We start from the raw sequence: 12,500 nt of genomic DNA on the forward strand, positions 1-12,500 counted from the left end.
ACGAAGTTGAGTCTCTCCTCCTGTCAGCATCACTGCTTAGGATGAAAGGAGGGGGGGTGAGAAAGACCACAGTAGAGAGGGAGAGCGAGACAGAGAAAGAGACAGAGAGAGACTTTTTCAACAATACTTGAATAAAAATCACAAGAAAATTACAACACAAAGACCAACATAGAGAGAGAGAGAGAGAGAGAGAGAGAGAGAGAGAGAGAGAGAGAGAGAGAGAGAGAGAGAGAGAGAGAGAGAGAGAGAGAGAGAGAGAGAGCAGCAGGAAGTAAAGAATGAGAACAACAAAAAAAGAGTTGGCCTGACAGCATCCAGTGATCTTTATTGCAACAGTCTGGAAGGATACAGGATGAGAGACCATGAGTACTAAGACAGAGAGAGAGACAGAGAGAAAGAGTGAGAAAGAGAGTAAGAAAGCGAGAGAGGGAGCGAGAGAGACAGTGAGGGAGGAGACAGACAGGGAGAGAGAGAGACAGAGAGGGGGGAGACAGAGAGAGAGAGAAAGAAAGCGAGAGAGGGAGAGAGAGAGAGTGAGGGAGAGAGACAGAGGGAGAGAGAGAGACAGAGAGGGGGGGGAGACAGAGAGAGAGGAAGAGAGTAAGAAAGCGAGAGAGGGGGGAGAGGACAGAGAGAAAGAGAGGGAGAGAGACAGTCAGGGAGAGTGAGAAAGAGAGAGAGAGCGAGAGAGAGGGAGAGTGTGAATGCTGATGAAAGGACGCATCATCTTCAAACACTAATTGCTGCTCTTTTAGCACAATCTGTCCTGGTCTCCTGTCGCTGTCTTCTCCTTTCTCTCTTCTCTCATTCATCCTTGAACACATGAAATGAACACCTTCTCTTTTTACTTCTTCACTACACTCCTTCTTTCTCTCTCCTCTTCATCTCTCTTCTCTCCTCCTATCTCATTCTCCGCCTTTGGCACAACGCTGAGGCAAGCACTTCTCTCCCTCTCTCTCTCCATCTCTCTCTCTCTCCCTGGCGGTGAGTCGAAGCCACAGCAGTGGAACATGGAGCACAATGCTAATCAGCTCTCCATTTCTCCCCGTCCCTCATCCTTTCTCTCCATAGTTTTCCCCCCTCTCATTCACCCACACAAACACACACACACACACACGCGTGCGCACAGATTAAAAACCCCGTCTAACGAGTGTCAGGAGTCACGAAAAAGAAATAAACCTTCCTCGCCTTTTATCTCTTTTACTTTTCTCCCCTTCTCCCTCACTTCTCGTTTTCTTTGTTCGTTTTATGTCGGCGTCAGCTCCCAAACGAGGCAATCAACAGCCGCAGACTTTTAATAGTGTTTTCCTTCTCAGTCAAAAATCCCCGACACTTCCCAGCTGTCCATCTCTCAGACTGCTCTCCACTGAAGGATACCAGGCCCTGGCGTTGCCGGGATTTCTCTCGACCAGATAGAAAAGCTGAAAAGGTACTAAAGTGGGTTTGACAACTGCAACAGAAATTTAGCTGGAAATACTCTTAACTGTCTAAGCTTTCTGGCATTTACCGTATTATCCCACGCGGCAACCTCTACCCACCTGACACCACCTAAATAGGTACAGCTGAGAAAGTCCATAAAACCACAAGAAAACTCCCCGAGACAATTTCCTAGTCTCTCTGCGATTGACAACTTAGCACACACTATCTTCAAAGGCCTTTGCCCATTTACATACCTGCTGCGACCTGGAATAAAAACCATTTGTGAATGCTATTTAACCCGTCTCCTGCGAGTACGTCTTAGTGGAGAGAAACACTTTAGGAATAATCAGACACAAAGCGGAAACATTCCATTATCCAAGCCGCTTATCCCAACTGGGGTCGCAGCATGCCGCAGCCTATCCCAGCAGTCACTGGCCAGCTGGTGGGGGGAGACACCCAGGACAGGCTGCCAGTCCATCACAGGGCCCACACATTCACACCTAGGGGCAATTAAGTATGGCCGATTCACCTGACCTACATGTCTTTGGGCTGTGGGAGGAAACCGGAGCACCGGGATGAAACCCGTGCAGACACGGGGAAGAACATGCAAACTCCACACAGCCGACAGATGACCCCAACGTTGGACAACCCGGGGTTCGGACCCTCGACCTTCTTGCTGTGAGGCAACTGTGCCACCTGCAGGGCAGAAAAATGCGGACATTTTAACTGGTATACTGTGAACTCCACAGGAGTGTGCACATGTGCATGTGTGTGCGCTGAGCAGCACATGTCACCAGGTTCTAAATGACACCACTAATTAGGGACTGGTCCTGGACAAGAGGCAAACTGCACGCCTCACACATACACACACACCTCTTTGCACTCCCTTATTCTGCACCTCACAGGGGAACTCATCATCAAGGTGGGAAACACCTTGAGTACTTGCCAAACAGAGGAAGCTATACGATTCACACACTGCACACTGTGCATTGCCATGGGCGACAAGTATCACAAGTTGTGTGTGTGTGTGGGGGGTCCCCACAAATTTTCAACGATCTTGTTCTCTCTCTCCCTATACCTCTCTCACTCACTCTTTCTCACACACACACTCTCTCTCTCTCACACCCACACACACACACACACACACACACACACACACACACACACACACACACACAGTTTGCCTCCAATCTCTGTCTGTCTCTCACTGTGTAATCATATCCTTTACAACATAGGCTCCCAATCTAATCTCATGCATCGGTACTCTTTAATTAAACTGATTTGTTAGGACCCTCTTTCTCCTCTGTTCTGTCCTCATTCATTCTTGCCCCTACCAACAGAGAGTGAGAGCGAAGTAAAGAAAGAGAAAGTGAGAGCACTCGTCCCTCCCCCCATGTTCACGTTTGCAACCAGGCAATCAAATGAAATGCCACGCAGTTCACAAAACGTTGCTCCTAATTATTTCCTGGTCTCGCTGAAGCAGCCGTCCCCCCATCCAGAGCAATGCTCGCTGACTGGCAAAACAAACTGCGTGGCGAGTCGACATAAACGCAACACAGCGACCAACAACGTCCCCAAATGACATACAGGGGCGAAGTCAAATCGGCCGCCATTGTTCAACGGTTTATTTTCCCTCGTGCGGCGCTCTCTCCCATCCAGGCGCGCGGGGAGACGTTTTAAGTAGGGGGGCTGCCAACTAAAACAAAGTATTGTGGCGAGCCGGCGTCGAAGAATGAGTCGAGAGGCGGAGAGCTCTTTTTAATGGCGACTCACCCATACGCAGCACGACCCCGGGAGTGCTCTTTAATCACACCGGCAAGAACGGACCAGAACTGAAAAAAACGTAACGAGTATTCCCAGTCACAGTCACGGTCCTACATTCAGTTAGTCAGTGAACGGTCTCCTACTTAGTCTGAGTCGAACCCCCAAAACAACAACACAAGAATAACCACAAAACCACATCATCAAGACACAATTTTAAATCTACCTGTAGCGAATTCAGGGGGCAGCCATGAATCCGCCGCAGCCGGGAATCGAACCCGGGTTGCCCAGACAAAGGGCGACCGCGCTAACCAGTCAACTAAAGGTTCCGACCCTTACTTACCTTCTGAGATCAGATGAGATCGGGTGTTATCAGAGTGGTATGGCCGTAAGCCGGGTCGGATGCATGGATCTATTACATTATAACTGGATACGGGATCTAAAAATGCCGCCTGTTCATTCCTATGGGAATTGCTCGCCTGGCGCATACGCTAAAAAAGTGTCTGGCTTCCGGGTTACTTCCGGATACGTGGGCCCACTGAATATGCGTCTATGGGGAAAATGCTTTTTGGACGCAGGGGAATTTTCTCTGCAATACCGCGAGTGACCACTGGAAAAAAATTGGCTGCAAGGCTGAGCGGCGGCGTCGTATCCAGTTCTAGTATGCAGTTAACAGTCCCATCAGCCATTTGCGCTCCCCCCAGAGCGACCGTCTCCCCGGTCACCACTGTGACGTCATTGTTTTGTTGGTAAGGCGCGTGTGTAGCAGATTTGGAATGGAGTGTTTACTTATTTTATTGTTAAAAATGTACATTCCACGCAGCCCTAGCCCACTGTTTAATATAAAGGTATGTTTTGTTTTTTGCATTTGTACGTTAGGAAATGTTAGGAATACTGTTGGGTCTAAGATGTTACACAGCCACCTGCCACTACGGGGGGGGCTGCACCACCACTAGGGGGCGCTGCAGCCCCCTTACCGCGCTAATGCTCTCACCTGTCCGTTGAAATTGAACCGGCAGGCTGGGGTTACGCTTACACTGCGTCGAGTTTCACTGTTTAACAACGGCAGCTAATCCCGGAAACACACGCGCACGCACACACGCACGCAAACTCCAAACGTTAGTTCCTATGTGGGTTGTGTTTGCGAGTGTGTCCGCTGTTTTGCTGCAGGGAGATAATAGGAAGAGGAGGAGCGCGGTACAGAGACAGGCTCTCTCACCCGCTACCTCTAGTTTTCCTCCCTCACTTTATAATTTCCCTTCTTGTTCACCTGCTTATCTAGCACCTCTTTCGCTCTCCGTTCTCGCTTTCTTCCCCTGTTCGGGAGGGATTCAATTTCCCCCTGGCCAGTAAACTGTTCTGTAATTATACACGCTGCTTCATTGAAACGGACGGGATAATTCCCTTTATGCGTGCAGATGTAGGGCTCGCTTTAAACCCAGCTGGGCAACCCCCCCCCATCACGTCTAGGTGCCCCGTCCATCTGTTCATCCGCCGTTTTTTTAATCTCTCTCCACCGGATTCGTTTATTGCTGTCGCGTGTGTCTTCAGGTACCCCTAGGTCTGCAAGGGTACCAAAAACCTTGTAATGAAAACCGAGCTGACACAGATGTCTGAAGGGAGACTTGTTCGAAACTCCTCAGATACTCAGAAGTGTATTTCTCCGGGTGGCCCCTAACTTCTTAATTAGCCGCATTTGCCGTACACCTGCAATCCAACGCACCTGCATGTGGTACTTTAAAGCTGCTACTTTGGACAAAAGCGGTAATGTTTCGCTAGAGAACGACCTCGTTTCGCATTGCTTCTCCTCGCAAAGATCCACCTGAATCCTCGGCGTCCGGGTAGTGTAGCGGTCTATTCCGTGCCTACCAACACGGGGATCACTGGTTCGAATCCCCGTGTTGCCTCCGGTTCTGGTCAGGCGTCCCTACAGGCGCAATTGCGGGTGGGAAGCCGGATGTGGGTAGGTGTCCTGCTCACTGCACTAGCGTCTCCTCTTGTCGGTCGGGGCGCTTGTTTGGAGGGGAGGGGGAACTGGGGGAATGGCGTGATCCTCCCATATGCTACGTCCCCCTGGCGACACTCCTCACTGTATCGGAGGAGGCATGTGGTGGTATCCAACCCTCCCCGGACCGGCAGAGGAGGCGGCTCGGTAGAGTGGGGAAATTGGTCGGGTGCAAGTGGGGAGAAACCCCCCCCCCCCAAAACAAAGTCTACCTGCATCCTCTGAAAGCTGGTGTGTTTGTTTCTGAAGAGAGATGTGGTGGTGCTTTGGAAAAACAGGTGTTTGCAAACTACACGGTGATGAAGGTAATGAATCTCCAATTGGGGCTATGTATCCTGTCTGTGTGCCGTGCATCATTTTTTGTCAGATTTCGCAGGGTAATTTCAACTAGAGAAAGGCATCTGAAATCATTACACAGCAATACTATCTAATGTTCTCGCCAACTGTGATGATCAGTGAAAAGAGTCCTCGTATTGCAGCTATATAGGAAACAGGTTTTGCATACAACACGCGATTACTCTTTTGAAATGTTGCACGGCATCTCAAACAAATGAAGTGTGCAAGCGAAGCAGTGAGCGTCTCACCAACCCCTGTAAATACACCGATGCATTGCCCACGTAGCAAAACTGCTGTAGCCCGGACCCGTCCCGCACCCGACTCTCATCTTTCTTTCATCCGGCCCACATACCGCGTGGAATGATGGCACTTGGGCGGCCCGCTCCTGTTGCCAGATCTGGGCCAGAAACCAAGCCATATCAATGCTGCATGTGCCACATATTGTTTTGTGATATGTGGGCCACATTCACCATTTACCACACGGGCCACTTCAAGGTCACATCCAGATTACATGTTGCCAAGAGCACCGCATCTTTGCCCCAAAAAAAGGCCCACATTTGATTTGGCATATTTGGGCCATATTTGCTATGACACGTGTGGGCCACTTCAGGCTCACATCCTTTTGTCAGGGTCAGAAGAAGGTCATCGGTGCCGCTTCATTGCCTGAAGTGGTCCACATCCGGATCCTATGTGGGCGAGGATTGACTGTTGCTCGGCGATTTAGGTTCATTTGTCAGTGTTTGTCAGGAAGGGAGCATCCTCTCAGCTCAGGTCCACTTGTCACACCCATGCTCTGAATTCTGCATGCTGCCAACGTGACCGTCAATGACGGCCAAGTTACACCCAGCACACGCAACAAGATACGTATACGTCACCAGGCAAAGCACATTACAAGTACTTCCCTGGCAACAACGCATACGGCCGTTTTCCAATCAATGTGAAAATGCAACAAATCCTCAAACTGTATTTTGAACTGATATTAAAATGTACGTTTGGTCTGAAGGACACTCATAGTACAGCTCGGTGTTCAAACACCGGAAATGAAAACGCAGCATGACCTCAAGCCTCCAGACGGAAGACAATGAGAAGATGATTATTTTTTCCGCGAGTTATTTCATGTATTTATCACGGGGAAAGGGCACGCTTTATGAGACCCTTTTATCAAGACTTGCTTCTGTGTGAATCCATCTCACAACGAACACGAGAGTTCAAATCTGTTACGGGCGAGATGGCCATGTGAGCGTTCATCCGTATGCTCGGAGTAAAGTCAATGCTGAATAGAAGAATAATGACGTCACTCACCCCGGTGGCAAAAATAAATAAATAAATAAATAACACAACTACACTAGTCAGTAGGGATCCAGTGTGTTGCTCGTGAACACTTAATTAAAGGGTCCTATAATATTTCCAGTGTGATTTGTGGGAGATTATTACAAAATGTGTGAGCGTATCAGCAATGTTAAAGTGGTTTTTACATGAGAGCACGTGCCTCTTGCCTTCCCGGAACCGCTGTCCTGCCTGTTGTACACGTGAGTGTGCACGTCACAGCGCGCCCGCGTCAATAAAGACACGTGGGTTTGATATATGGATGAGACAGAAAAAGCAAGATGTTGAAACGATCAGCATCACAGAGGAAAACCGTCAGAAAACTAAAACGCAGCCATTTTTGTGTTTCGTCTCATTTTTGTTGTTGCTCATACAACTTTTTTTTTTGCCCCCCCCCCTTTTTTTTTTTCTTCTCCCAAGCTGTACCTGGCCAATCATCCCGCTCTCTGAGCCGTCCCGGTCGCTGCTCCACCCCCTCTGCTGAGCCGGGGAGGGCTGCAGACTACCACATGCCTCCTCCGATACATGTGGAGTCACCAGCCGCTTCTTTTCACCTGACAGTGAGGAGTTTCACCAGGGGGACGTAGCATGTGGGAGGATTACGCTATGTGTGTGTGTGTGTGTGTGTGTGTGTGTGTGTGTGTGTGTGTACTGTGTTTTTGTATCCTAATGGGAACCAAATGTCCCCATTACGATACAAAAACCTGAAACCACCTACCTTGTGGGGACATTTTATGGGTCCCCATGAGGGAAAGGGTCTATTTTAGGGTTAGGACTTGGTTTTAGGGTTAAAATTAGAATTGGGATTAGGTTAGGGTAAGGGTTAAGCTTAGGCATTTAGTTATGATGGTTAAGGGCTAGGGAATGAATTTAAGTCAATGAGGGGTTCCCACAAGTATAGCGTGTGTGTGTGTGTGTGTGTGTGTGTGTGTGTGTAGTTTGGGGTGTATGCACAAAAATCTGGCGAGCCTCTCTTCGGACCCCCTGCAACATGTACAGCCATAATGATTATCGTCAGGCCCATCATTACCGTCATGCAACAGGGAGAGAAAACAGGACTAATTGCTTCCCTCTCAAGTCCCTTGTGGTTTAGTATGTACATAAATGATGGCTTCTAGAAGAGGAGGGAGGAGAGGGGTGAAGAGGGAGGAGGATCGAGAGAGCAGAGGCAGATTTTCAATAAGGTCATCGACTTTTTCCCTAGCATACCTTAGCTCTCTCTCTCTCTCAACCCCCCCCCCCCCCCGGTTTAATTGCAGAGAGGGTGAGGCGTGGAGAGAGCGGTGGAGGGAATCCTTGGCCTTTTTGTCTTTCTAATTGTAGGCGAGTGTAGAAGTGGTGTTTTTGTAATTACAGTTAAGTCAAAGCCCCTTTGGGCAGGAGGATAAAGACGAGGAGAGGGGGAGACGAGTGAGGAAGCTCTGTGTAACCAAGGAGGGCGCAAAGGATTCGAAACACTTAAATTTAATGGTGACTACCCCTGAATGTCACATCTGAAGTACTCTTCACAAAAATTTTAACAGTTTACGTTAGCGAATCCTCTCTCCTGTCTCAGATAGCCGGAAACATCTTGCATATGCACAGGCCAGAGGGAGATGGGAGGTAGGCGACATACGGATATAATATCCATAGTGTGATATGAGACGGAATAATGCCTGGGATTTCAGTTATCGTAATGTAATCATATCGCTTTAAGCTGCTGCGGGTAATTTGCGATTGGTGGAAATTTCTTGATACGGTTGCAGCTCGCAACACCGACGAGTCTATTCTTACCATCAGCTGTGATGTAAAAGAGCCACACTTGGCACACTACGGAGGCGAACTGGCGACTTTCCATGCAGCAATGCTTGCTTTCATTTTCTTTAACTATTTTAAATTGAGGCATTTGAAATATTTTCTTGTTTAACGTCACATTATATTTCATTCGGTTCATATATATAGGTGTTGAGTCTTCGCACCGTTTAAGCTGCACAATAATAAAAACATTTTCAATCTGCATCCTAAACACCTTCTCGCAACTTGCGGTCAAAATAAATAATTCACTATCATATCATTACTGTCTAGACAGAAGAGAAGATTGGGATATGAATTTCAGTTCATATTGCTCACCCCTGGTGGTGGTGGTGGTGGTGGGGCGGGTTTGGGGGGGAGTATTGCACGTGTGTTTTTCTGACCATATCCAGGAAGATATTCCAGGTTTGAAAATACTCGTCCCGATCGCTGCTCCAGCCCCCTCTGCTGATCCGGAGAGGGTTGCAGACTACCACAAAGCCTCCTCCGATACATGTGGAGTCACTGGCTGCTTCTTTTCACCTGACAGTGAGGAGTTTCACCAGGGGGATGTAGCGCATGGGAGGATCACGCTACTCCCCCCCCCAGTTCCCCCTCCCCCCTGAGCAGGCACCCTAACTGACTGACCAGAGGAGGCGCTAGTGCAGCAACCAGGACACATACTCACATCCGGCTCCCCACCCGCAGACACGGCCAATTGTGTCTGTAGGGACGCCCGACCGAGCCAGAGGTAAGACGGGGATGCTAACGGATACGCGTTGGTAGGCAATGGAACAGACCGCTACGCTACTGTGGAGTACAAAATGTACTCCGTATGCACTCTGTAGTTTTCCACTTCTCTGTGTGTATGAAACTTCTTCACTCCCTGCAGTCACACCAACGTCCTGTTATCATGCTTGCCTCCCATGGGGCCACATAGCAACCGTTATCATGCTTGCCTCCCCGTTGCCACATACCAGGAACTGCCTGGTACAGCAAAGACAAGTGCACCGGACCTACAGACACTTACGAGGCACAGAACGTGATTAGCGTAGCTGTTTCCTGCATTCCTTTGTAAGACTACACCTTAGTTGATGCAGGAAACATAGTGTATGACGCGACGGACTGTCTTATAAGAAACCACTGCCTCCAGCTCAGGGGCAGAGCATGTCCTCACAGACGAACCTCTGTGTAGCCTTATGTCTCTCCATCTGCAGATGCAATAAAGATTCTCGGTTTGCTCCAATAGTTGTCCGGTGATTATTCTCCCCAGAGGTTGCTGTGGCAAGAGCCCATTAAAGGATAAAGGAAAATCCACGACACTACCCGGACGCCCCCTGCATCAAGTCATTTCAATCTAGTTGCAGATGAAGGCACTTCAGACGGCACAGGGTCCCGACATCACAGATGAAGTCTGAGCTCTACAGTCCTGAGTCACCAAAAACACTCTCCTTCAGCTCTCCGGTTTCCGGTTTTGACTGAGAGCTGAAGCGACTGCACCGTCACACGCCATATGAACACGCCGCACGACGTCTTCCTCCTTTCAAAATGGTCTCCGGCTCCAAGCAAAAACACAGCCTTTTCATCCATCACAGCAACCCGGTGACACAGACCGGTTTTATAAAAGTGCCTGTCGGGCGACACCAGGCGCGGGTGTTCTCGGTGGCAGAGGGTGAAGAAAAATAAAATCGCCTCTCTCCATCGATTTCTTGTCCAGTCTCAAGTTACAATGAAGGGAGACAAAAAAAAAAAATGTCTGGACTGAACACATTCTAGGCAGCCACTGGATTAAAAGCAAAGTAAAACAGTGACGTGGGTTCGAGCCAAAAGGGTGGCCATGCCTTGTGTCTACTAGTGCACTTCATGTTACAATCAATTCCAATCCCCGCAGGAAAACACTTCTACAGCAGTGACGGCTTCTCCTGCCTTCTTTTTTTTCTTTTTCCTAATTTAACACACGCTAAGTGAGGGCCCAAAGTGGCTCGCTGCATGCAGCTTTAGTCCCTATGCCCCCCGCCCCCCCCCACACACACACACAAACACACAGTCTCCATGATCAGCACTCCCTGGCTCCTGACTGCCATCTAACATTTATACCTCCACTGAAAGCCTCACATAACACAGCATGACCCTCAGGGCAACTGTGTGTGTGTTGGTGTGTGTGTGTGTGTGTGTGTGTTGGTGTGTGGGTGTGTGTGTGTGTGTGTGTGTGTGTGTATGTATGTGGGGGACTCTCCACTGAGCTAGTTAATATTTGAAGCTGCTGTGTTAAGACCTGAGCGTACAGTTTACCTTGACACACAGTAGGAGCAGGGCTGTATGTTATACACATCCCAAGTTTGCACACAATCAAGGAGCGACGGCCCTATTTCACCTGATGTGACAGCTTCCGGCTTGCCAAGGCCTTCTTTTTATCATCCCACCGGTGGCCGGGGCCTTTGGGGGTATTTTTAGGCATAGGTACTGGTGTATAGTGATGTTTAATAGATAAACTAGGAGTTAGTCTGCAGCACTGCAAATGGACATATGACCGAATGGAGGCATGCCAGGTAAACTTTAACCTTAATCTGGATTATAATCTTCAGGATAGGACAGGTCTAAAGACGTTGTAGTATAAAACACCCCATTTATTCATTTCTAATGAATACATTTCTCATCCTCCTTTCTCAGACTGAAACACAAATCCCTGACAGAGGGACGCTTATAGAGAAGCTACAGAACAAGACTGGTAGATTAAGATTAAGTGTCCTTTATTAATCCCCTTGGGGGAAATTCAGTTACTGCAAATTAACCCATCCTAGCTGTGATCTGTGTAGTTATGAGCAGTGGGTTGCCGCCTTCATGCTGCGCCCGGGGACCAACTCCAGTTGTTTTCCCATTACCGTGGTCAGCAGCACAGACAGCAAGGAGTATTAACCCTAACATGCATGTCTTTTTGATGGTGGGGGAAACTGGAGCGCCCAGAGAAAACCCACCGCAGACACAGGGAGAACATGCAAACTCCACACAGGGGACGACCTGGGATGACCCCCAAGGTAGGACAACCCCGGGGTTTGAACCCAGGACCTTCTTGCTATGAGGCAACAGTGCTAACCACTGGGCCACCGTGCCGCCCAAGTATAGGGTATCAAACATCAGTAGTACCAGGTAAGTATCAGGAATCAGGTATCAAATATCAGTAGTATCGGGTAAGTATCAGCTATCAAATATCAGTAGCAGTATCAGGTAAGTATCAGGTAAGTATCAGTAGTATCCGGTAAGCATGTAAACACTATGAAACTGTGTATGTTTCACTATGAAACTGTGTATGTATTTACTGTCCTTTATGCCTGCTGTCATGCAAAATTGGTTGTCCACTCAACACAGAGATGCTGGTGACAATCTCATTAGACAGTTACCATTTGTGCACTCGTGTGATGTGACCTACTTCCCACTGATAGATTAAGGTACATATAGTGAAGATAAAGGCCACAGAGGTGATTAATCTTGTTTGCACCTGTTAAAAAGTGAGGTTACATATACAGACTAAGGTCTGTTGGCTTTTGATTTGGTGCCGATCAAGGACGGGTAACAAGGGATCACGTGTTTGATGCCCCATTCAAGAAATCACAGCAGGGGTGCATGTACTATACTCCTCCAGTTTAGTAACATTATTTCCATACTCTGAAATCAGAATAACAAAGCTAGCAGAAATAGATTTATGTAGCAGTGTTAAAATTCACTCACAAGGTTGTCATGGGGGGTTACAGTCTGTCTCCTACCAAACATGCGACCATGAACCCAACAAACACCAGTCACCGTTTGGATAGCAGACATTTTTAATCAAGACCAAGGCCATTATTTGCACCCAATGTTCTTGCACGCACTATATGGAGAGTGAAGC

The 12,500-nt window shown here is 48.4% G+C and overlaps 1 protein-coding gene across 5 annotated transcripts in view; it reads right to left on the reverse strand.

The window, feature by feature from the left end:
* Positions 1-12,500, reverse strand: part of fgf11a (fibroblast growth factor 11a) — a 102,665-nt gene that overhangs the window by 62,285 nt on the left and 27,880 nt on the right. Inside the window, exons 2-4 of one of the 5 annotated variants that reach the window (XM_056300353.1) lie at positions 9,735-9,746; positions 9,258-9,276; positions 4,407-4,425 (exon numbers count right to left, since the gene is read on the reverse strand). The exons of 2 other annotated variants lie outside the window; for them this stretch is intronic. In XM_056300353.1, the coding sequence (XP_056156328.1) occupies positions 4,407-4,425; positions 9,258-9,276; positions 9,735-9,746 (50 nt within the window). Of the gene's footprint in view, positions 1-2,292; positions 2,318-4,406; positions 4,426-7,314; positions 7,343-8,657; positions 8,670-9,257; positions 9,277-9,734; positions 9,747-12,500 lie in introns of all 5 variants that reach the window. 2 more of the 5 variants (XM_056300351.1, XM_056300352.1) reach the window with 2 other exon arrangements.

This window comes from Lampris incognitus, chromosome 20 (assembly GCF_029633865.1).
Source record: "Lampris incognitus isolate fLamInc1 chromosome 20, fLamInc1.hap2, whole genome shotgun sequence".
Lineage (NCBI taxonomy): Eukaryota > Metazoa > Chordata > Actinopteri > Lampriformes > Lampridae > Lampris > Lampris incognitus.